Source organism: Staurois parvus, unplaced genomic scaffold, assembly GCF_062004578.1.
Source record: "Staurois parvus isolate SC_StPar_1 unplaced genomic scaffold, SC_StPar_1.0 ptg000293l, whole genome shotgun sequence".
NCBI lineage: Eukaryota > Metazoa > Chordata > Amphibia > Anura > Ranidae > Staurois > Staurois parvus.
Genome location: NW_028318089.1, coordinates 3,480,970 through 3,507,740, shown reverse-complemented (window position 1 = coordinate 3,507,740; position 26,771 = coordinate 3,480,970). Strand labels below are relative to the sequence as shown.

At 44.2% G+C, this 26,771-nt stretch overlaps 1 protein-coding gene across 1 annotated transcript in view; it reads right to left on the bottom strand.

The window, feature by feature from the left end:
- MGAT5B (alpha-1,6-mannosylglycoprotein 6-beta-N-acetylglucosaminyltransferase B) overlaps nt 1-26,771 on the bottom strand; it is a 199,742-nt gene that overhangs the window by 80,626 nt on the left and 92,345 nt on the right. The window contains exons 4-7 of the mRNA XM_089682674.1: nt 14,749-14,896; nt 7,909-8,018; nt 5,662-5,735; nt 3,530-3,697 (exon numbers count right to left, since the gene is read on the bottom strand). Of these exons, the coding sequence (XP_089538800.1) occupies nt 3,530-3,697; nt 5,662-5,735; nt 7,909-8,018; nt 14,749-14,896 (500 nt within the window). The remainder of the gene's footprint in view (nt 1-3,529; nt 3,698-5,661; nt 5,736-7,908; nt 8,019-14,748; nt 14,897-26,771) is intronic.

Genomic DNA, 26,771 nt, shown 5'->3' with positions numbered 1-26,771 from the left:
TCCCCCCTAAAGCACACGCAGATCACCCCCATACTCAAAAAACCCTCCCTGGACCCCACCGGCCTGAACAACCTTAGACCCGTCTCCCTGCTGCCATTTACTTCCAAACTCCTTGCGCGCTTAGTCTACAATCGCCTATGCACCCACCTCACTGACAACAACCTCCTCGATCCACTACAGTCTGGCTTCTGTCCCCTACACTCCACCAAAACTGCCCTACTCAAAATCACTAATGACCTGTTAACCGCCAAAGCTAATGGCCACTACTCAGTCCTCCTACTCCTTGACCTCTCTGCGGCCTTCGACACAGTCGACCATCCCCTCCTTCTTAATAAACTACACTCCCTTGGCATCAGAGGCTCCACTCTCTCCTGGCTCTCCTCCTATCTATCCCAACGCTCCTTTAGCGTTGCCTATAACGCTACCACCTCCCCCTCTCTCCCCCTCTCTGTTGGGGTCCCCCAAGGCTCTGTCCTCGGGCCCCTTCTCTTCTCCATCTACACCTCCTCCCTCGGCAAACTGATATACTCCCATGGCTTCAACTATCACCTCTATGCCGATGACACGCAATTTTACCTCTCCTCCCCTCAACTCACCCCTTCAGTCTCCGCCCGTATCACCCACCTACAGAACGACATATCAGACTGGATGTCGCTCCATTTCCTCAAACTGAACCTTTCCAACCGAGCTCCTGATTTTCCCCCCAGCCCTTGCGCCCCCTCACCCTCTCCATCACGACCAACAACGCCACCATCAGTCCCACCCCACAAGCCAAAGTCCTAGGTGTCACTCTAGACTCAATCCTGTCCTTCCAACCCCATGTCCAATCGTTGGCAAACTCATGCAGGCTCCACCTCTGCAACATCTCCACTGGCTCCCGATTGCCCAACGCATTAAATTCAAACTACTAACATTGACCTACAAAGCCATTCATAATGCTGCCCCAAACTACCTCACCGACCTGATACCCAAATACCACCCTACCCGTAATCTTCACTCCTCACAAGACCTCCTACTTTCTAGCTCCCTGGTCTCCACCTCCCACGCCCAACTGCAGGACTTCTCCAGGACTTCCCCCATCCTCTGGAACTCACTACCCCAATCCATCAGACTGTCACCTACCCTCCTCACCTTTAGGCGCACCCTGAAAACCCATCTCTTCAGGGAAGCCTACCCCGCCCTCACCTAACAGCTGATCTCCTCCTCTCCGCCCACCACTCCATCTCCCACAGCCACTTCCTCCTGTACCACTATCCCCTCCCTCCTAGATTGTAAGCTCGAAAGGACCCTTGAATCCCTCGTGTTCTGTTTTGTTACTGTATTGTCTCATGTACTGTCCCCCACTATAATGTACAGAGCTGAGCAAACCTTTTAGCTCTATATAAATACTGTATAATAATAATAATAATTCAGCCTGGGTTCACATCTCTGCGTGTTGGGAACGCATGGAAAATCATGTGCTCTCCCGACACAGAGAAACATGTTGCACATTAGCAGACACACCCCACGCAGGGGCATCCCTAGGGTTGGTGTCACCCGATATGATAACACTTGGTGTCACCCCTCCAACGAACCCCGCAGGATGGATCAGATCTACGAATTGAGCATAATGGATCAGACTTTGATCCATTATGCTCCCCAATCCGCAAATCTGATCCATCCTGTGGGGATCGTCGGCTTGCAACCTATACGGGGTTAACTGATCTCTCCACGAAAAGGTAAGTTTTAAAGCAAGCCGACAATCTCCGCAAGATGGATCGGATCTGCGGATTGGGGAGCATAATGGATCGGACTCCGATCCATTATGCTCAATCCATAGATCTGATCCATCCCGCGGGGATCGTCGGCTTGCTTTAAAACGTACCTTTTCGTGGAGCGGGTCTGGTGTCACCCCGTGTGATAGGTGTCACCCTGTGCCACACACCCCCCACACTTGCCTAGGGACGCCACTGACCCCACACACTGGCAACTGCGCACGTTTTTCATGGTTTTGCGTGGCTCAATTTTAAAAAAGATTTAGGGACTTTTTTCACTACTTTTCTTGTGAGTAGGGAAGCCCATCGAAATGAAAGGGCTGTCCTACAAATATCATGCATAGATGGGAACCAAGACTTGTGTAAAACCTTTATTCCAAAGGAAAAGAAAAACTGTTGCTGTAACTGCTTAAAAAGTGTTAGCTGCTGTTCTGATTTATAAAATTCCCTACATGTGAGAAATGCTGAAAACATGTCTCTTTTCCAAAAAATGTGTCGCACTGAACATCATGGTGCTGCATCACCATGTGGTTTGGCATGTGCGAAAACACGCACGTTTGCAGATGCATGGGGGTGCCAATATTAATTAATGGCACCTCTGTGTGTCTACTAAATGGCAGTGCATTTCTGTGTGAGGAAACCATGCGAGAAATGCCTAAAAAAAACAAAAAAAAAACAAATGCAGCCACCACATTTAAGAAGTGGTAAGTTGCAAAATATTACATTTTGTTTTTGGGTTTAGATATGCTTTAACTTTCCATTGCACATTTGTTATGTGGGAGTTAAGTATGTGTAATGTCCTGCCATGGTATTCAACAATACAACACAACTACACATCAACATTACTAATACACTAAAACTGAAAAAATGCTCTAAGCCTAAAGCATTTTCCTTTTTTTGAAGGTTTGTCTGTTTTATTCATGATCATGTGACCAGTATAGTGTACAGAACGCCGAGGCTGCTGTTAGAACCTACGGGGCCCCATACAGCCAATTTGACAGCCCCTCCCCACAAAAAAAAAATACAGCTTACTGTGCTTTAATTAAGAATGAATGCAGTGAGTAATTGGTACCAATCACTCATTGTGTTTATTCAGGAAAGGAAGGTGCTGGTAAATGTGACATATTTACCAAACCTTTCCCCCACTTTCCATCCTAAAGAGTCCTATCATGTGCTTGCAGATGCCAGTAGGAAGGAGAAGAGGGAAGCCAGCAGCGCTGTGCGGGTGGGTTGATGGGTGCTGCAAAGGGGGTAATTACTGGAACCGGTCCCCTGTTTGGCTCTCTCTGCAGCAGCTGAAATCCAGAGGGGGCAAAAAGGAGAAGAAGCCAGCTTTCAGCTGCTGCAGAGAGAGCCATACAGAGGATTAGTTCCAGTAATTACCCCCCTCCCCACCATGCTGATCACCCTCCCTGCCCACATCTGATTCACCCAGCTGCCTGGGACCCACACAGGGGGACTGGCGGTACCCCTTTATCCACGGCCCCGCAAAACGTTGTATGTTGGTACAGCATCTTACACAGGGAAAGACCTGGACGTAATGAAAATGATAAACCAGGAAGCGCCCTCTAGTTTTCAATGTCATGAAGATTCAGGAAGCTGAGGTTGCTGGCAGAATCGCCAGGTAACAGGTAACAAACGTACTGGAGGAAAAGAACAAGGAATCCATGGCAGACTTCATAAAAGTATGTAGAAACATTTAATACATTATGTTTAGTTGGGCTTACAATGGAGTTTTTTCCAAGACGTTTTTGACGAACAGTCTAATAACATACCTGCTTTTTAGGATGGGGTTTGGAAAAGGAACTAAGAGACTGATTCCTCCAGGGCAGCACTGGGCAGAACCATTCCACCTCACTAAGATACATTAGGAAGGAGCACTCTGTCCCATCCACTCCATAGAATGCATAACACGGGTCTGATGTCCAGCGAGATCGCATCCACTGAAACATAGATATTATCAAAATTGTAGTTATATAAGGCCATTAAATTCTAGGATAATATAATCTTTAAGCCAAGTCAGTGCCAGGACAAGATCCTCTGACACCCGTGGCAATGATGCCAAAGTGTACCCCTCCCAGAGGAGCTGAGATAAAGTATGCTTGGGTGTTTGTAAGTACATTGGCCAAGACAACACAGAAATGGCAGGTTCTCTTTGCTACCTTTTAGATCTATGAAAAACAATTGGGTTGGTAATAAGTGTGGTTGGTTTGTTGAAGTTGAACTCCAGTAATTCAGCTCCTTTCGAAAAGTGAAGGCACGCTACAATTTAAGTCCAAGGAGGTGCATGACATCTCCTGCACTTATCTCTGTTATTTACATCTGACAATTGTATTACACTCCCAGAAGACAGCTATCACTGTAGTTCCAGAAGCCCAATGCTGATCCTTCTGGTCTCAGCATCTTCAAAATTAGAGTCCCTGTATCTGCTATGCCTGCCTCTTCCCACCTGGCCATCACAGAAGCCTTTGTATTATATGACCTCATTCACACAAAGGCTTCTGTGAATGGGCAGTAGAGGGGAGGGGTGGGTGTAGCTGCTATTTGTTCTTTGATCCTCTGCTACAGCCCCGAGTGTCTCGGGGTATGCCGGATATACTATAAATAACAGAGATAAGTCAACAAAGTGGCACGCACCAACTTGGACTTAACTCATAGTGCCATCACTTTTTACAAAGTCGCTGGATTCCTGGAATTCAGCTTAAAGCCATAATGATCACGGTAAAATAAAGCCAGCTTCTCAGCAGCATTATACATGATAATTTGTTTTTGCATTTGGGAACTAAGGTAGTTAATCATTCATCGCAAGTGCAAATTGTCCCTTTTATATAGGCATTAAAGCTAAAGTTCAGCTACAAAGCGTGGTGAAGTTTTTTTTGCACAAATGAACTAGGGGGTATTTTGTAATGCTGCACTGCAAAAACAAAATAGTTTATTTATAGACAATAAAGGCAATATGCAAACAATGCATTTATGAATAAAGCCTGCAAACCACGTTGGCAGACCTAATTCATACAGGACCACTTTCAGCACCTTTGATGTACATACCATGGCCATGCTGTCATAATAACAACCAAGATTCAGGAAAGATGTTCCTTGTTCCCAGCTGCACCCCTCTCACTGCAGTACCTAAAGTGGACACCTCTGCTGCTTTTTTGTTGGCCCTACCCTGAGGTCAATTATACAATAATGAAAATATCATTAAAAATATTTTTTTAATAATTGGTATGTGTAATGTGACTGGGAGGTTATACAATCATGCTAATGTTACATAACATGTGAATCATAAGAGTGGCTGAAGAGAATTCCAAGTCTTTGTGCTTTTAAACATGTTTTATATATATTCATGTTTTACTGTTTACTTTAGTTAAGGGCTCATTCACACCAACAGAGTTGGGTTGCATTGCACAATGCAAGAACAAGGCAGTTTTCCTTATGTCCTGTGGCTTCAGTTTACACCAATGCACTGCGTAGGTGGTAGCAGGATCAAAGCAGGACATGTTGCATTTTTATGCAGCACATAAGAATCACATACAAGTTAAAAAAAAAGCAAACACTACAAGGCGTTGTAATCAGGGGCGGACTGACCATTTGGAAGCTCAGGCACTGCCCGAGGGCCCAGGGTCAGTAGGGGGCCCCATGAGATGCCCCTGGTACCTTTTTCATAGGCTTTTTTGAGTTTGGGCAAGGACACAGGGGCCCCATGATCCCCTATTGCCCGGGGGCCCCATGAGCTGTCAGTCCGCTCCTGGTTGTAACAACGCAGTTCAGTTTGCAGAAGCATGCATTCATAACGCACAAACACTTTATACGCTCAATAATGCACATGTGTGATTGGGCTCCTTAGTGATTTCATGGCATATTACTAAACCAGAAAAAGAAGTAAAGAAAAAAAAAATAAACATACCTCCACTTTTCCAGAGCAGTCTGGGTACCTAGGGTCTCTTGGGATGTCACAAAGATCCCTCTGACCTTCAAGCACTAAAAACAAATATTTACTAGCTCAACACATGTTATAGCAATGTCATTACACTCCAAGACATATGCTATAATCCCCCCACTGAACCTACACATAAAACTAACAGATTACTCATAAAACCTATTTATTCAATAGAAATTGCCAATATAATGAGCCACTTAGCTTGGAGCAGCTGCTCGTAGCTTATGTTATCCTTGGCCACCAGAGCTCTGATATCAGCTGCAGCTAAGTTCTAGAGGTCATAAAGTAGAATTCAGCCAGTGTGAGTCATCATGTCGGAGCAATTCCCAACTGTCTACACTCAAAAGGATTGTCAGAACAAGAGGGGAACAGAGGTCTAGAACAAACAATGAACAGAATATCATAAAGGCCCAGCGTGGCTTCACCTTTACCCCATGCCTGGTCAACTATATAGGCGTGAAATCTATTTGCTGCTGTTAGGACAAAGGTGTATCTAAACTACCCTTGCAATTAGTACTTCAACTCTATTAATACATTATCTTACAAATAGAAATGTCCACAAACTAGAAACTTGGTTTTGTAAGGATATTACTGTATTTTAGTAATGGAGAAGATAAAGTTAAATTGGCATAATTAACATGAATGTGTATGTAAACCAAAAATTAAATTAAAATCCTGGTGATCTACTCTTTGTTGATAATGTTGAGGGAGTTGTTTTCTCTCTGCAAGCTTTTAGTTCTGCATTTTTTCAGTGTTCCTGTCCTAGGTCAACAACATTGACAAAGCCTGTGCCTCTGCAGTAGGGATGAGCTTCCATTTGGTCCAGACCAGGTCCATTGTGAAGCAGGAACTTAGCTGTCACTGCTGAGCAATTGTGGATGGGAGCTCTGGAGAACCCCTTAATATATGTGCAGCTGCAGGTTGCGGGTGCCCATGACATTATAGAGCTAATATGGCCATGTGACAATATTAGGTCACCAACATTGACCCAAAATAGCCTTGGTCTATATTAGGTTAAAGACACTGACTTTGACTTAATATTGCCATGTGACCATATTATGTCAATGATATTGACCTATTATGGCCATGGGCCAATGCTGGGTAAATGACATTAACCCATTATGGCCATGTGCCCATATTAGGTCAATGACTTTGACCTAATATTGCCCTGTAGCCATATTAGGTCAATGACATTGACCAAATATGACCATGGGCCTTAACTGGCTCAATAGCATTGATCCAATATGGCCATGTGCCCATATTAGGTCAATGACTTTGATCTAATATTGCCATGTAGCCATATTAGATCAATGACATTGACCTAATATGGTCATGGGCCAATACTGGGTCAATGACATTGACTCAATATGGCCATGTGCCCATATTAGGTCAATGACATTGACCGAATATGACCATGGGCCAATACTGGGTCAATAGCATTGACCCAATATGGCCCTGCAGCCATATTAGGTCAATGATATTGACCTGATACAGCCATGTGCCCATATTAGGTCAATGACTTTAATTAATTAATGACACTAATAAGGTCATGTGTTCATACTGGGACTGTGACATTGAGCTAATAATGGCCATGCATCCATATTAGGTCAATGACATCACAAGCATCCCTGCTTCTTTGTGCACATCTATCTCCCAACCACAGCTCATTAGCCCAGCAAAGATATCCAACTTCTGGGTTCTGACAAACTTGGTATTGGAAGCCCAAGGCCAAACCCAAGCTCATCACTCCTGCAGAAAGAGAATTGTCTAAAGCCTATGGATTGCTGGTTGGCGGTGTGCTGGCAGGTAGGTGTGCCTAATCTATTGCACAGCCTCCGACTTCTCTATTGTGCACTGCTATGATGTGAAACAAAGAGCTGAAGAGCCATGCATAGCCCATGACTGTTGTTGGCAAATAAAATTAGTTGCTTGTAATGCTAGTTAGGATTTAGTTGTAAATTAATTATTTAATTTTGTAAATTAGTGATGCTATGTTTACCAATCACGTGCACACAAATTAAAAAAAACAAACAAAACAATCTGCCTTCTAAGTGACTGAAGTATTGGAGTGAATACAAGTTTACTTTAAACACTAAACCAAACAAGATGTCATTTTGCTGAGTGAGCAGGCACCTTGCCAAGTGTAAATCACTACTCCTTTAGTAAATCAACCCCATGACTTTAATCAATTTATCTAGCAGTACTCACTCTCACCTTTTCCTCTTAGGAGACTGTTCCTCAGGATCTGATCCACTTTGACTGCAATGTCAGAAACATTCTGAGCAATTGCTTGAATCTTCTCCATTAGACTCCCTGGCTGAAAACTGCAAGACACACACTTCCAGTGACACACAAGATAGGCAGTGATGCATGTTAGCTTTTCAGAATATACAGACATAACAGATATTTTTTTAAAACATAAAAAAGCAATGATCATGTACAATCAATACAAGTAATGTGCAAGGGAGACTAATCCACAGCAATCAGATTTTGGTTTACAGCAGTCAAGAGATTAATTTAGGTTGGTTGGAATAGGCTATTACACATCTCACACCAGAATTGCCCTGTGTTGTGTGCCAACTATAGGACTGTGCAATATGACTTTTAGACTTCTAAAAAACCTCTACTTAGTTGCCCCCACCCCCATGAATACTACCCACCTGGTCTTATACTGCACTTATCTTCATCTCTAATTAAGCGATCTCCAATGCGTGGCCCGGCTCCAAGTTGGACAATTTTTCTTGTAAACATGGCTGATTTGTATTGCGCATGCGTGCCACAACTCCGTTAATTCCTATGGAGAAGTTGCTAGAAGCCACCATGAGTATGGATTTTACATTGAAATGAATGGGGCACATGTGCAGTAAAAATCACCATTCTTAGAGGAAAAACTGTGCGACTCAGAGCTGGGCCACACAGTGAAAATTAGTAAAAGATCAAGTAGGCGACAGTCAGGGACCAGGGGGCAACTAAGTAAGGCAGGCTATAGACAGCACAAATTTCCATAGTTGCAGGAAAGAAATTGGATTCCCCCATCAACACAGACAGTGTTGACAGGGGAATTCTTCCCACTGTGCCATTGTGTTCCCCAAGCGGGATGGAGGAGGGGAGAGGAGGAGGGAAGCAATCTCCGCTGGGAGAAGACAGTGATTATTGCAAGCGGGTATAAGAGCCGCTATCAATAATGTAAAATAGATCGATCAATGTGGGTACTCAGCCTGCCCATACATGGTTTGAGTCTCGGCTGGTTCCTGCTGAGATTCAAGACTTCTATTGCTGGTTTAAGAATCTATGTAAAGTAAAGTTGTACCTTAAGGTCCACTTTAAATTGGTCCAGTCATGCCCTTTAAAGGACACCTTTCATTAGAGAAATATAAAGGCTTGCTGACTTCTGCTTCCTAAAATCCTAGTTTCCTGGCTGTTATGCTGATCCAGTGGCTTTGAACAACTGAACTATACCAAGTATACAGTTAAGGACTTCTGACTTTTCTCTAGCTTTCCTGATCTGCATAATTATTCCTAATAATGAAAGTATTATAACGCCAATGGAGCACCATATGAGCCAGAGGACTATCACTTGCAAAAGAGGGTCAGCAATGGCAGCTCCCACATTTCTCTTGTGACAGATCTAGTTTGCATACAACCATATCCATCATTCCATTAAATCTTGGCTGCTTCATCACGAAGCCCAGGGTCCAGCCTATGTAGAAATATAACAGCAGCACAACATGTGTCAAAAAAGATTTGATTGGATATACTCTTCAATCCCAGCGGATATTAGCCCCCATTTACACGCGAATGTTTTGCTGTGTATTTTCATGTATTTCTCTGCGTGGCAATGCTGAACATCAAGAATCACATTCTTTTCTATTGTCTCTGTTCATTTCACTATGTTTAGTTGCTTGAAGCACAAAAAGATTCATGAGCCTTTCTTGGAGCTGCGTTGCACATTTCTGGCCCCACGGACGTTAATGGAAGCGCCTGTAAATGTGCCATACAAGTGTTTTTTCTCCCCCAAAACAAACTTGCATGAGCTTGCATAAAACATTTAACCACTTGACCTCCAAGCCTTTTTCTGACACTTTTGTTTGCATGTAAAAATCAATATTTTTTTGTTAGGAAATTAGTTAGAACATTTTTTAAAACAGAGGCCGTAAAGAATAAAATGGTGGGTTTTGCAATTTTTTATGTCACACGGTATTTTCGCAGCAGTTTTTCAAATGCAATTTCTTGGGAGAAAATACAAATTTTTACATTTGAATGCAAAAAAACACAATACATAACCCAATTTTTTGTAAAATATAAAAGATTATGTTACGCCGAGTAGATACCAAACATGTCACGCTTTAAAGCTGCACATGCCCGTGATAAACGGCATAAATGTTACTAACCATAGGCAACGCTTTAAAAGCCTTCACAGGTTACCACTTTGGTTTAACAGAGGAGGTCTAGTACTCGAATTACTGCCCATGATCTGAAATTGCAGCACCGACGCATGGCCTTTGTGCGAGAGCACTTTAATTTTTTATTTATTATTTTCACACTGTAGCTTAAAATTTTTTTAATTATCACTTGATTTGCTATAAATATCCCTTGTGACAGCAATATTCACACAACAGGTACTCTTTATGGAGGGATCTGGGGTCTACAAAAATCTCTCCTCTGCATTTAAAAGCATTCAAAAGACCAAGATTGGTGGTTTTGAATGCTTTCATTTTTTTAAATGTAGCGCCCTCCTAGATAGCTTGGGGGAACTAGTGATAAATTGTTAGTCAGAGGCTGAGTAGCAGCCTGTGGTGATAGTCAGAGGGAGGTCACATTCAGGTCAGAGCTGAGAGGCTCTGCAGGCCAGTTCCCTGATACCTCCCCCTGCTGTAGAATCTTGGAGAAGATTCTAGAAGCAGTGGGCGGGGGTGAGGAGGAGCTGACCTGCACACTTAGAGGACCTTGGCCAATCCTTAAGCTGGAGGCTTGGCATGGGGCCAAGGCAGCCTTCAAATGTGACAGCAGCAGGAGAGTTTGGTGGAAGATGGAGTGAGATGCTGGAGAGCAAAAGCCTGGGAAGGGGCCCAGATGGGAATGGGCATACCTACAGGCAGAGGAGTTGGAAAGGAGGAAAGCTCAGGACCTCAAGGAAGGAGCAGTCTAGCAGAAGGCCTGAGAGCATTTACCAACTCATCAGCTCATAGACAGAGGACTGAGCGAATAGACCTACACCCCCGGGACCAGAAAGGGGAAGGAGCACTCTAGTGGGAAACTGGATTAGCTTACTACCCAGGACTGACTTCTATTTAAAGTGAGTGGCACTGGATCCCCTGCCCAGGGATTCACCCAGAACAGTTGGATAAAGGAGTATCTGGGGTCTGGGGTGGTACACCAGGAGAGGCTGGCTAGCTCTCCAGAAGATAATGTTTGCTGTCTAAAAAGACTATACATAGTTCCAGGGAGATTGTCCTCAGTTGCCATTCCCTCTGGGCATCCCATACCCCATCCAAGTTCAATTCCCCTAATAAAATCCAAAAAACCAAGCTCAAGGACTCGTTACTGTCTCCTGGATGCAAGTCTTTTTTAAAAAATGCATGTTGCCTGGCTATCAGCACTATAGGAGAACCCAAATCTCTAGCGACTCCTAAGGGGGTAGTGCTACATAAAAATGGCATTGTTTAGCGCCGAGTAAACCAGAAGTGATGTCAGGTCACATCTTCCGGGTTACTATACCGAAAAGCCGATCAAAGCTTTGTTTGGCTGTTCGGCCAGCTGGCGGATGTGCTGGCTGGTCGCTCAGGTCTGGTGGGATGAAAGATCCTAAGAGAGCGGAAGAAGGCTTCGGTTGCTTTTACAGGAGAGCCGACCAACGGCTCTAAAAATTGGTACCTGGGTACCAATCACCCCAGTATAACTGCTTGAAGTCCAGCAATGTACGGGTACATTTCTGGTCTGCAAGTGGTTTTTAAAGTGTTACTGCTCTCAATGATATACTGCACAGAAGGCCGCACAGCTGCTTGCCAGGAGCAAGCCAAGCCCACTGAGGCTATATCAGGACTGGGTGCTCTTGAGAGGAATACTGAGGCAGGGTGCTGTGGTATTTTTAGGATGCTATGTACAGCACCCTGTTGGATCCTCCCACTAGTCATAATCTGCCTGAATTTCATAGAGAAGCGCACAGTCCCAGTGATGGTGTCACTGAATGTGTAATGAAAATGAAACGGTTTTATTAAAAAAATGTCATTATAATGCCCATGAAGGGAGATGGAGGAACCAGGGAAGGTGCAATATCAGCAGATTAAACATCAGCTTTAACCTTATTAATATACCTGACTGATATGTTTTTACATGTAACCTGGAATACTAACAAATTCTTATGTGCCATTATGTAGTTGTATTTTTTAATAGGGAAAAAATCTGCATGCTATTTTCCAAAAATGTAATCAAAAGTAAAATTTCACTATTTTGTCATAATGCTTTGAAGCTGAAGAAGGTGGCGACATTAGGGTGGTTTTTACATTTGCTTTCTAAACTGTATTTGTATTTGGATGGGGATTTGTTTCTTATTTGTACTAAAATATATCTATCTGCATGAAGGTAAAAAAAACTTCTGTAATCAGCTCCCCCTAGCCCCCCTAAATACTTACCTAAGCTGATCTTGATTCAGAGTTGTGTCCAATCTCGGTTCAGCGCTGTGTCCGATCTCGGTTCAGCGCTGTGTCCGATCTCGGTTCAGCGTTGTGTCCGATCTCGGTTCAGCGCTGTGTCCGATCTCGGTTCAGCGTTGTGTCCGATCTCGGTTCAGCGTTGTGTCCGATCTCGGTTCAGCGCTGTGTCCGATCTCGGTTCAGCGCTGTGTCCGATCTCGGTTCAGCGCTGCGTCCGATCTCGGTTCAGCGTTGCGTCCGATCTCGGTTCAGCGTTGTGTCCGATCTCGGTTCAGCGTTGTGTCCGATCTCGGTTCAGCGCTGTGTCCGATCTCGGTTCAGCGCTGCGTCCGATCTCGGTTCAGCGTTGTGTCCGATCTCGGTTCAGCGTTGTGTCCGATCTCGGTTCAGCTCTGTGCCCGATCTCGATTCAGCTCTGTGCCTGATCTTACTTCAGCACTGTGCCAGACAGCAGCTCTGCTTTCTCTTTGTCTTCACAATGGACATGGCGGCAGCACCGAGAGCCACTGGACCCTGCTGCTGTCAATCAAATCCTGTTTGGGAGGGAGGGACGAGACTATAGACACACACAGCCCAGCTCGGGATCAAGCCTGCATGAGGGCTCCTTAGCAAGTGGCTTGCTATGAGGGCACTCTGAAGAAGAGAGTAGCCAGGAGCATCGGTAGGGGAACCCAGAAGAGGAGGTTCAAGGCTACTCTGTGCAAAACCACTGCACAATGCAGGTAAGTATGACATGTTTATTATTTATTTTTTAAAATGAAGCTTTAGAATCACTTTACGTTAGAAGTACATAACAGAAATGAGACCATTACAGTTTCAGCTCTTAAAGAAGACTTCAAACTAAAACTGAAGTCGGGTACAAATGTTTCGGCTTGTGATAACAGATTTGATTTTAAGGGTTCGCTTATGTGTGTGGCGGTGTTTACTGCCTTTCTGAAAAGTGATATGTAGAGCATTGCTTTCCAGAGGCATTTGACAGATGGCTTGGAGGTGAAACTCCTGAACTCCAATTTTAAACAACATAAGCCTGCCACGCTGTTCAGTACATGTGGATTTGACATAGTTCCATGCATTTCAATGGGTCGCATTGGCGGTGGTTCTGCCTGACAAATGCAAAGGTTATTTAAATTTCACTGCATGGCAACCACTACAGTGTGTACTAACATGGCCACTGGCCATGTTAACTTGTGGCTACGCTGTCTCAACCACCCATTGGTGTACTTAGGTTTTGTGCTGCCCTAGGCAACACAAAAATCGCCCGTCCCCACGGACACCAACCAACACCAACCCCCCCCTTACCACTCTCGTGGAGAAAGCCTGACATTGACCCACCCCCCCCGCGATAGAGAGAGACACTCATCTTCATCTCCCGACATCCCTGGGAATGAGAGTCAGGCTCTACATACAGCATTAAGCAGCCCGCAGCCTCTTTCGGATCCCACTTGGATCCCATGGAGCACATGTCCCTTCTTTCATCCCTTCTTCTGGAGGGGAAGTGCTGCCCCCCTGAAAAATGTTGCCCCTAGGCAAGTGCCTTGTTTGCCTTGTGGTAAATACGCCCCTGCAACTACCTATTTTTACCATGTATACAAGGCCTTAATGAATTCTAAAATGGTTATTTCTCCTGTGTTGCTCTAGCAGTTCATAACTTCTATTTGCACTCTCGGTTTACGTAAACCTCCTTCCTTCAATACAACAATTTTGCTTTCAGAGTTAGATATGGAGAGGTGCATGGAGTTTGTTCCATATGGTTCTTCTGTTACCCTAAGAATCTTGAAATACTGTATCTGCTTTCATTAGCTGTACATACATCCAACACAAAATCTGCTGATTGCACAAGTTTCATTCTGCTTCTACAGACAAGAGGCACTTGCTTTAATGAATTTATTGGTCTATGATTTATGGTAAACCACATTTTTTTTACCACATTTGCTCTTTATGAGACAAGATTAAATTGGTATAAATGGTGTCATAAGGCATTATTATTTTTTTTTTGCAGCTGATATAGTATTCCAGAATATCAAGCTAATGGTAGTAGACAGCTTACTTCGGAATCTTGTGTTCTATAACTGTCTGCCTCTAGAGTGCAAAAGTTACAATCATTTTTTGTCTATTAAGTAAATGAATCTAGACAAGCCCCAGCATGCTTTGCTGCTATGCCATAAAATTCAGCATTCCATAGGATGGCATAGAACTGTCAGGACTTGGACACAATCACTGCACATTGTCACTGACGTGATGTCAGATTCTGTGTAAATCTTCTAGTTGTTCTCTCGAAAATTTATGATCTTCAACCTTTTCCGCATTATAGTGTGAGGAACTGAATAAAAACTAGAAATATGGTGAACTGATGTTTGTAAGAATTGAATACATGGTGAGCACTAGTGATGGGATTACAGACCTGTCCAAAGTGAAGTGCCCGCTGTCTTCTGCCCTTCGAGACTCGCTAGCATTTTCTAGTCGTGCTAAGATGTCCATCCTCCTCACCAGGGTCTCCAAGATGTCATTCATCCGCCTCAGAGCTCCTCTTGACTCTCCCAAGCCTAGAACTGAGAAAAAAAAGAACTGACATCTTTACAGAGATGGAACGGGCAAGTGAAATGAATTAATTTGTTGCATCACTGGTTCATAGAGTACAGTGAAGGAGTAATTTACAAGGCATCTCATAGCTGTTTTCTGGAGAATGCTTGTCTGTTCCCAATGGCTTCTGTTGCGCATACTATATGATTGACAATCATCAAAGATTAAGTTTAGTGATTGTCTTTCTTTAAAACCACACTATGGATGGTACTTACATTGAAAGAAAGTTATTCTTTGTGGTGGTGGCTGCCATGTTCATTGAAATCTTTAGTCCTCTGCCCCCTCGCCCCCCGGATACCCTGCAGCTATGATTTTTCAGTGCTCATGAGGTTAATACGAGTGGGTAGACCTGTCATAGTTACTTGTCAAAAGTGCAGACTATGCTTGCTCTTTCTGCCATATGCTCCCTTTATAGCAGCTGAACTATCACTTCACACAATAACAAGGGCTGTACCGATTGGAGGAGGTGGACCTTTCATTCTACCGTCCATCCTCCATTCAAAGATCGCTTTTTATTTTAGGAACCAATAGTATAACCTTTATGAATAGAGCAGGTAGATGGAAAGGGTGGGCATAGTTGGCACTTTTGAACCGTGACAGGTGCAGCCACTAGTATTAGCCCCTGCAGTGCTGGAAGATCACAGCTGTGGGAGTATCTGAGGGGGAAAAAGACTGAAATTTTCATTGAACACAGCAGCCACCAGTACACATTTCTTTCAATGTAAGTACCGTCCCTGGTGCTGATTTTTTAAAATAAATATTTCACCAAATTTAAAGTGGTTGTAAACCTCAGATATGAAATATGAATGAAGCATGTCCCTTTGTAGTGTGTACTCTTAATTAAGAGCACTAAGTGTCATTTCTCTCTACTGCCTCATTTCTCTGCTATCAGCATGAATCACTTCTGACAAGTTTTCCTGACACCAAGAGAAAAAAGGGGAGGGACCTCCAGGACACAGCTTGTGATTGATAGCCTCAGCTCTGTTACTGTGTAAAAGGGGTGTGTTCATTCCCTCCAATCATCTCTTAGAGCACTCCTCACTGAGCTCTGCAATATCTAACTTCAACTCTGAACCCCCATGTTTTCTGAAAGTACAGACAAGCGTTATACATTTTGGACTTTTTTTTTTTTAATCAAGTAATTTTTATTAAAGTATTTTTGCATGTCATATAAACAAAACAACAAGCAAGAAACTTATATGTTACATGGAACAACAGTATGCCAACACCGGCTGACACCAAGCTAGACATCAAGTGAACAGCAAGAACAAAAAACAAAAAGAAAAAAACCAAGTACAATAACTGAGGCTATAGGCCGTATAGTCCAAATACAGTTTACTTACATACAAAGATTGTGCAAAATTACATTACAGACATACAAGATGCTCAGAGCCAGTGTGATCAGATTCTGCAATACAACCCGTATCCTAGCACATCCGAGCCTGAAGATCCTTCAATACAAGGAACATCGCACCTACCATACCAGAAGTCTAACTCCCCTCACCCGTCCCCATGGATAGTGGCGAAAATGCTAAGTCATATACATTTTGGACTTTGAATGAATGTAGAGAAGACTGCAGATAAACAGGTACAACTTACTGTATGTAGGATATGTTTAGTCTCTGTGTATCACCTGAGGCCAGTCACTTCACTGTTTATATGTAAGGGTTTACAACCACTTTAACTTTTAAATTCAAAGAACAAATGTGACACTCACTCAGATTTATTACTTTGTAACTGAAAGAGACAATGCAAACACTAACAGTGTAGCATCTACCTTGCAGTCCCACCTCTATTATTATGTGAATATGTACAATAACTGATTTAGTGCAGATTATAATGAGCACTGTGAATCTTAACCTCTTCCTGTCACCATAATGTATATATGCAGTGGCAGGGCAGGTAGGCCTTAATGCCCAGCCGTTGCACATATGTGTCAATGAGGGTCCAAGGTTGTGGGGTGGGAGCACACTAACAGCATTTGGTCTCTATGATCCAGAGCCCGTGGGACAGACTCCTGACTATGTGACCACTGTGAGAGAAAATCACAGCAATCACATGATCAGGACACCATCTCCACCTCCTGGTGCTAAGACCCACTTAAAGGGTGGCGAAGAGGTTACAAAGAGCCTGTACTCTGAAAGTTGTGACCAAAAAAATCACGCAGAGAACAAAAGACTAGTTACCAGTATTTCCTGCGGTCTTCCTGCTTTTTCTCCTTCACCCATTAATGACTTTTAATGTATTGTTCTACATGTTATCCCTGTGTAGAGGTGACCCTCTTTATAGGAACAGGGTTTTGCTTCCTCATGGTACAGCTGCCCTCCTAATGACTGGTGTTCTGATCACTGGTTGGGGAATAATCAAAAAACAGCAGGAGAGACGTGCTAAGCATAGATCCACAGAATGAATATATCAGAACCAGGGAGACCCTTGTATTGCAGTTCTTCATGTACAGCTTTCTTTCCAGCAAGGAGAACAGCAAGTAGCACAGTAGTGAGATCACCATAATTCACACCAGGGATGGACTGACAACTCATGGGGCCCCCGAGCAATAGGGGATCATGGGGCCCCTGTGTCCTTGCCCAAACTCAAAAAAGCCTATGAAAAAGGTACCACGGGCATCTCATGGGTCCCCCTACTGACCCCAGGCCCTTGGGCAGTGCCCGAGTTTCCAAATGGTCAGTCCGCCCCTGATTCACACCATACCTTGTTAGACTAGTGGTCAGTGGCAGCAGTGCTTTAGAGGATCTTATACTGCAGGTGCACAAATACTAGGCTACAGAAAAGCACATTCACATTCAGGAGGTGAACTGCTATTTTTCAGGGTACAGAATTACCATTCCTAGAAGTACCCTATAATATAGCTTTCAATAAGTCTTCACTTTTTGAGTTGAGGTTTAAAAGTAAGGTTATTTTAAAAGTAAGGTTTAAGAAAGATAAAGTGCTCTTTGAGAAGAACTGTTTTTAGTTGAGATGTATGCCAAATTATAATATGCTTTTTGTGAATTTGTATGGCTGACATTGTTTGATGGTGTCCAGCGTAAACTTATAGACATTATTTTTTGTTTTTTTGTTGACCACAAGTGGAGTGACATTGCTGACCCATTTAGTCTGAATGCAAGATTACATAGATAGAAAGGTAGTAACATTTAACATCTGTGAGAACTACATGGTGGATAGGTCATCATAAAACATTTGTGTCATTTCAGAAGACACTCGTTGCCCTTGCCTTGAAATTAATTTAATGCAAGCCGTGTAAATACCTTAATTTGAATATTTAGCAGCCTCTTGCAGTCTACTGCATAGCAGAGCTCACACAGAGTGAGGGAAAAGCAGCACAAGGAGCCAATCAGGTGTGCTGCAGTACAAGAAACATGCTGACTGGAGGAGGGAGTAAAGTGAGAGAGAGCTGAACTCATCAATGTGATGTTTCTCCATTCCTTCTCTAGTCATAGATAGGGGGTAGGTGGTAGACCTTTAAGTGAAAGTGAAACTTCAGGAGAGAAAGATCAGGTACACACACTTGGCAAGCAAAACAATAACCTCCTGTGCTCAAGTGAAATGCAAAGGGAATGATTGATCACAGTCCCCTCAGGGCTGGAGACAGCCAAAAGTCACACTAGAAAATAAAAAGAACTAAAACGTCGCACTAGAAAAAAATAGTGCACACCAGCCTTGGGCATTATCTTTGTGACAGCTTTATTAGAAAGATAAAAACAGATGTAAACTCGCAAACAGCATGAAGCACATTGGTGTCCGCAGTGACCCGCACAACCAGGGAAACTGAATGAGTCTCAAGCACAAGGACCTTACTGGCTGACGCGTTTCAAGGGCAGATCCCCTCTTCCACACACCCCTGCCAGGCAGAACTAGGCTGTGTTGCATATATCTCCCCAACGATTCAGTGGTCTGATGTCATCAAGTACAATGCAAGGCCCATAGCCCTACACTGAATGTGGGGGCGCCATGGCACAGTAGGGAGGAAGAGAAACCTTTGCAGTGTGGGGTAATTCTAGGCTTTAATAGGCTTTAAAGCAATTCTAAAGGCAGATTTTAAAAAGAAAATAACAAACATGTTATACTTACTTGCTCTGTGCAGTGGTTTTGCACAGAGCAGCCCTGATCCCCCTCTTCTCAATGCCCTGGCCGGTGCTTCTGGCCCCTCCCTCCTGTAACAGATTGCTATGGGAGCACTCAAACAGGCTCACTCTTGAGCTGCTGCTCTGTGTTTCCATTCACACAACTGCTTGGTTCGGCGCTGCCCCCTGCTCTCTCCTCATTGGCTCCCTGGTTGTGATTGACAGTAGAGGGAGCCAATTGCTCCCACTGAGCTCTCAGCCAATAAGGAGGGAGAGACTCAGGACAGTCGAGGCTCTCGTGCACATCGCTGGATCGAGATAGGGCTCAGGTAGGTATTGGGGGAGCTGGGGATGCTGCAATAAGAAGGTTTATTACCTTCATTCATAAAAACCTTGAGCTTTAACAACAAGAAGCTGAAAGGGTGTACATGTGCTGACGGAGGACGTGAATGGGGAGAGAGGGTAGGAAAGGTGGGGGGTTCATATCATAATTCTGGTCTGGAGGACCAGGAAATTATGTGCCCACGGTAGAGAAGTGTCTTCATATTCCTGCCATACATATATGATCATTTGCAATGACAGCAACTCAATATTAGCTAGCAGCAATGTTTGCCTGAAAGAAAATGATGACAGTACCTATTTCAAATTCTAAAGCCTTAAGGGAACATCTGCTGTGTGAGTGCCTGTTTGGACCAGAGAGATTTATTAACCAGCTGCACAGCTACATCCTCTACACACAGAGTGACAATATTACGCTCACTGAACTCACTAAAGCAAAAGAAATAAAGTATTCTTTTCAGTATCACTCCTCACTCATAAAAATCTCTGGAGCAATTACTTACGTGTTTGTACCTTGGTGGATCCAACCCAAGGGAAATGAATGTCTAGCCTGGGGATGGGTTGTGGATCATCTGTGGTCAGAATAGATATTTCCAAGAAGGTATTACAGCACCAGTTCTTGGATGACAATATGGCGGCAGCAAAATGTCCCCAAAAAATGTACATTATGTGTACGGATGACACTGTCTATTGTTTTGCTCAGGGATTGGGTTTAGGAACTAGGTTAAAATTTACATCAAGCCAAAATCTTTTTTTGCTAGTTTTGGAGTTCCAGATAGAGTAGGTGGTTTTAACTGCTTTGTAACAGATCCATTCCACACCACATCATTTCATTTCCTTTGTGGCTTCATGGCTAGTGTTGACATGGTCAACAGAAACAAATAGAAGAGAGAGCCAACATTCAACCAATCAACTTCGGGATTTTAATGAGGACATTTTGCAAGAAACAATATACAAATATGCAGCGTTAACCATAAAATTCCAACACTTTGGGTCCACAGCGGACCCCTGTCTCAAAGTGACAGATAGCTGTCTGTCTCCCTGAGAAAGGGATTTACCATGGCTCCAAAACGCTGGTGTGTTATGGTTTACTCTGCATATTTGTACATTGCTCTTGCCAAATGACTTCAATAAAATCTTGAGGGTGATTGGCTGAGTGTAGGCTCTCACTATTTCATTTTTTTTTTATTCAATATCTTTTTATTGACTTTTGTTCATACAAAAGAGCAAGCATGTCTTTAACACAGGGCAAAAAGGGCAGTTTCCCTGGGCCCTGTCATTGTTTGTGGGGCCCAAAGCAGCCCCGTAATGTCTTGAGCAGGGCCAGCGCCAGGATTGGTGGTTGGTGGGGGTAAAATTCTGGCACCATGCTACAGAGAGCGCATGTGGTGTGTCAGTGTTGTTGGGCTGACAAGGTGGAGGACAGCCCAGTCCTCTGCTCTGCCTGTTACTCTATAATCCCTGCTCTGGACTCAGTCTTGTCCCTTCCTCCTGGTTTGCTGCAGTTCCTACCTTGTCCTATGGGTGGAGAAGGTGGTAGCACTGCTGAAGAACAGAGCTCCCGCTGAGACCTTTTTCAGCCAGGTCTGGAGAGCTCTGTAATATGGGAGGGCCAGCAGCAAGGTAAGAACTATGGCAAGGTCCTTATTTTACTGACAGTGCTTTGTCTCCTCTCTTCCAACCCAGGGGCGGACTGACAACTCATGGGGCCCCCGGGCAATAGGGGATCATGGGGCACCTGTGTCCTGGCCTACACCCAAAAAAGCCTATGAAAAAGCCAATGAAAGGTACCAGGGACATCTCATGGGGCCCCCTACCTACCCTGGGCCCTCGAGCAGTGCCCGAGTGCTTAAATGGTCAGTAGGCCCCTGTCGCAACCCTGCAAAAATTTCTCTACTCTCATGTAATGTTCTGCAGGGCTGGGAAGAGGGAGACAGGTGTGATGCTCTGCAGGGGGGAGGGATGGAGGTGTGATGCTCTGCAGTGCTGGGAGGGGGGGGACAGGTCATGATGCTCTGCAGGGCTAGAGATAAGTGTGATGCTCTCCAAGGCTTGGAGGGGGAGACAGGTGTGGTGTTCTGCAGGGCTGGAGACAAATGTAATGATCTGCAGGGCTGGGAGAGGGGAGACAGGTGTGATACTCTGCAGGGCTGGGAGAGGGAAGACAGGTGTGATGTTCTGCAGAGCAGGAAGAGGGGACTCAGGTGTGATGCTCAGCAGGGCTGGAGACAGTTGTGAAGCTCTGCAGGGTGGGGAGAGGGGAGGCAGGTGTGATGCTCTGCTGGGCTGGGAGAGGGGAGACAGGTGTGATGCTCTACAGGCCCTGGAGATAGATGTGATGCTCTGTGGGGCTGTTAAAGGGGATAAGATGGGAGACAGGTGTGATAATCTGTAGAGCAGGAAGAGGGAAGACAGATGTGATGTTCTGCAGGGCAGGAAGAGGGGAGACAGGTGTGATATTTTGCAGGGCTGAAGACAGGTGTGATGATCTGCAGGGGTGAAGACAGGTGTGATATTCTGCAGGGCTAGGAGAGAGAAGATAGGTGTGATGCTCTGCAGGGCAAGAAACAGGTGTGCTCTTCTCCAGGGCTGACTTCATCAGAGTGTCACCGATTTGAAAAGTAGTTCCTGCACTACTTTTGCCGATTTCTGGTGCAACTTGCATTGACATCTGTGCATGAAGTCGCACAGATGTCTGCCAGGTCCCACTTGAAGTCGCACTGACTTGTGACTTTGAAACCATGCGACTTCAAGTGAAGTCACATGATTTCAAAGACGGATTCGGTGTGAACCTAGGTTTAGAGCCATTTAGAAGCTGTGGCGTAATGGAAGGCTTATATTGGCCTGTTGGCTCATTGTACACTATTTAGCTTTTTACTTCTATCTGAGGCTCTCCAAAAGAGATGTAAACCTGCCATACATGGCTCACGTTTTGGCCAATATCGGCAATCAGATGCAGTCACTGTTCAGCCGCAGGTTTCGGCTATCTGAACACAACAGCCCATATGCATTTCAACCAAAGAAGGCCCAAAGTGGTATTTGGTTAATTCCACAAATAACAACAGAACAAAACACCAAGCAGCTCATGCACTTCGGGGGCTCAACACTCCCCCTTTATCAGGGCTCCAAGAAAAACTATATATCAGCTGGACCCACAGCAAAGCTCCTAGAAAATTTCAATCCAAACCAGGAGGATAATTTTAGAAACGCTGCCCTGCTGAAGAAGTGAAATGCTTTGGCTGCCTGGTGTTTTTTTTTTCCTGTTGCCATTTGTGGAATCAGTAAACTACCACTTTGAAATGCCTATGGCCTTCTCAAACTGGGTGACATTTCTCTTTTCAGAAGGGGTCTTATTTTGTGGAGACCTGCCAAACACAAGACATTTGGCTTCATAAGGGATTCTCTCATTATATATTGGGGATCCATATCCAGTGCCTCATCTTCAGAGATGATGATAAGGCACTGGGTACAGATCACCCATATATAATGATGGTTATCATTCTAGTGTATGTGGCATCCTTCCACAGGGTGAAAACTGATTTCTTTATAGTAAAATCACTGCACCGTTGTCACACTGTTGAGTGCTGTGTGCCATGCAGGTAGAAGAAGATCCTTGGCATTGTCACCACTGAGACGCCTCCTCCTCAATGCTGGTAAATGCTTTTCATGCCTATCTGCTCTTCCAGGTGTTGTGACTACCAGTATGGAGCTGTCCAAATCGCCTGGGGAGAAGACTGGAGAAGGTAATACAAGGTGTCCTCTTTCATCCCTTCTCCTGGATTTGGTGACCATAAGACAGGGACTAGTAAGAGGATTTTCATTGAAGGTATTTTACATACGTTTCTACCTAAAACTATTTTGATCTCAATACCCAGATTTGGATATGGAGGATCAGCACTCTGAGCCAGTTGGGGCTCTAATGCATTGCAAAGTGCTTGTTGATGCTGAACATGCTTATATTAGGGAATGCATGGGGATGACCTCATCAATAAGCTGATCTTTCAGGATCCATTTTTTCTGATGATCACATGTAAGAGCACTGACATCCTGATTTCAGGGGAACAGGCTTGATAAACTGAGCAAGTGCAAGATGACTGCAACTATAGGAGAAAGGTAGGGCATATGTACCTAGCATATAATGGAGATTCTGAATTTACTTGGGTACTAGGGATAGCACCTAAAGTCCAACTCAACCTTCTATGTCAGCTGAGGCTCCCCTTGCCATTTTTTTTAACTTACATTATGCATACTTTGTTCTTTTACTTTTGGCCAGTATGGAGACATCACCGTTCCTTCTTCTTCCTCGAAGTTCTTATTCCTGGGCAGCACAAAATTACTTGCGAATGCCACACTGGAGAAGTGTGAGCCCACACATTATGATGTGCCTCCAGGGGGGCATCTCCATGATGGCCTGAGCTCAAAGGAAGTTGGTTGAATTACAATGGATGTCATTCAACCAGGATGACTGGTGGCATTTTATGCTGGAGTAGAGGAGTCTCAGGGACAGCTCTAGACTAAAGGAACGTATAGCGGTCAGAACTAAGTTTTTATTTTAAGACTGTGTAGGTGTCATTAAAAAAGGAGCTGGTCTTAATAAGGTCAGGGGTAGGGATAGAGGTTGGTTAAAGGCTAAGCTGAGTAAAAATAGTTTTCTTTTAAGTTTTCAAATATGGTTATCATTGAATGTTAGATGTCACAGTTCCTTCTTCTGCAAGGTTCTCATTCCTGGACAGCACACAATGACGTGTGAAGACCACACTGGAGTAGTGTGAGCCCACAACCTTGTGATGTGCCCCCAGGGGTCTTCTCCATGATGGCCTGAGCTCATAGGAAGTTGGTTAAATTATGTTGGATGCCATTCAGCCTACATGACTGTTGGCATTTTATGCTGGAGTAGAGGAGCCTCAGGAACAGCTGTAGACTAAAGGAAAGTAGAGCAGTCAGAACTAAGTTTTTATTTTAAGACTGTGTAGGTCTCACTAAAAAAGGAGCTGGACTTAATAAGGTCAGTGGTAGGGATAGAGGTTGGTTAAAGGCTAAGCTGAGTAAAAATAGTTTTCTTTTAGGTTTTCAAATATGATTATCATTGAATGTTAGATGTCACAGTTCCTTCCTCTGCAAGGTTCTTATTCCTGGACAGCACACAATGATGTGTGAAGACCACACTGGAGTAGTGTGAGCCCACACATTGTGATGTGCCCAGGGGTGTATTTACCACAAGATAAACAAGGCATTTGCCTAGGGCGGCATTTTTCAGCACCGCCCCCTGGATGAAAGGACATTTGCAGCATGGGGACCAGGTGGGAATCAAGAGAGGCTGCAGACTGCTTGATGGTGTATGCAGAGCCCGACTCTTGTTCCCAGGGATGTCCAGAGCTGTGAAGGTGAGTGACTTTCTCTCGGGTGGGGTCCGATTTTTGTGTTGCCTAGGGCAGCACAAAACCTAAATACACCACTGGATGTGCCCCCAGGGGTCTTCTCCATGATGGCCTGAGCCCATAGGAAGTTGGTTAAATTACGTTGGATGTCATTCAACCTGGATGACTGGTGGCATTTTGTGGAGAAGAGGTACTGCAGGGATTAAAAGAATGTAAAGCAGTCAGAACTAAGTTTTTATTTTAAAACTGGCTGGGTCTCATTTAAAGGAAATAAAATAGGGAGTTAGTCTTTATAGGATCAGGGGTAGCGATAGAGGCTGTGTTGACAAGATCTGGGGTCAAATTGAGCATTAACAGCTAAGCTGAGTGAGCTGAGTTTATTTTAGGTTTTCAATATGATTATCATTGAATGTTAGAACAGGAAGTGGTGAGAAATGTCTCCAACAGGGACACAGACAAGAAACAAAAACACATTTTTAGTAAACTGAGCACAGGTTAGAACTTCTGACAATATATTTTATTCTTTTGGGTTTTTCACAATTTTTTTTTAGTGGCGCACGGCACATTTGTTTTTTTTTTATATTTTATTGTGACAATTGCATTCCCTACTGCTTGTTCAGGTGTCACAAGGACAGGGAACTCGGTCATAGCCAACCTGTGTCAGGATATAACCAGAATGTCTAACTATCACTGCATATTTTCTCATAACAGCGTGTTAGAGTAAACATGTAGCTGGTGCTGAGTTACTATGGATCAATGAACTCTGGTCGCATGTGGGGCCAAATTTGTCAAGCTCTAGTGAACGCTACACTTGTGTCTATGGCTGTTGCATGTGTGCAGTCAACGGGAACAGAAGCAGAATAAAAATATCACTGGTGGATAACACATTACAGGTATATTAAAAAAAAGAAAAAAAAAAAAAAGAATTTATCCATGTTGCATAGCTAGCACTTACAAAAAGATTTCATTCCCACCCAGGCACAGCATGCGGAAAAGACCTAAGACACATAGGGGAGCGCATTAAAAAGACACAGTGCTTTACAATGCACTTTCTCTGTCTAAAGACCCATTAATCTGAATAATCCATAAGTGCTCGCTATGGCCAGTAAACTCTCTTACTGGTATGCAAAATGACACGGTGACAAAGGACGGCAGGGCTGTTTGGGACACGGAACCCTTTCGCTGTCTGCAGGGTGACATAATGACATAGCCAGCACTCATACATTAAACATGTAGCTGTGTGTATAATTATTACTCTCGGCTTGGATTGTGCTGCAGGATTTGTTGCAGTCTCCTCATCGCTCCCAGTCCCCAGGGGCCCTGTCGTTCCTCATGAGTTGGGGAGGGAGAGATTGCTGGAGGGGTTTATAAAGTTGTCTTTGATTCCAATTCTCAACAGCTCCCAGAACAGTTTAAGCTGCTGTGGCAATATCCCCCCCTCCTTCCCAGCCTGAAGATTTCATTATGTGAGCAGCCGAGTATGCCAATGAAAAAAATCTGAGCACAGCAAAACTGGTAATGTTCACGTGCACACAGTTCCCCTTCAAAACAGCCTGTGTCCACGCTGACGGTGTAAGCCCAGCTGGGTGCGTGTTTTATGAAATATTTGTATTTCTTTTTGATCATACAGACATCCCGAATCCTTCACACCATCAATGATACCCAACGTGGCAATAAAAAATATCTTTATTCTCCCAAAATGTTCCATAACAAATATGTCATACTTACCTGCACAGAGCAGTCCCGATCCTCCTCTTCTTGAGTCCCCCTCTGCGTCTTCTGACCCCTCCTCCCTCCTTAGTGCCCCCAGAGCAAGCTGCTTACTCTGGGGACACTTGTGTGTGCTTGCTCCTGAGCCACCTTTGTGTGTCTATGACTGTGTCTATGGCTGTGATTGAAAGCAATGGTTCCCGCTGCTGTGTCTCAGCCAATAAGGAGTGAGAGATCCGGGAGAGCTGGTGCTCTCGTGCACAGCGCTGGATCACGACGGGCTCAGGTGGGTGTAAGGAAGGGAGGTGGGGTGCTGCACACTGAAGGTTTTTTTA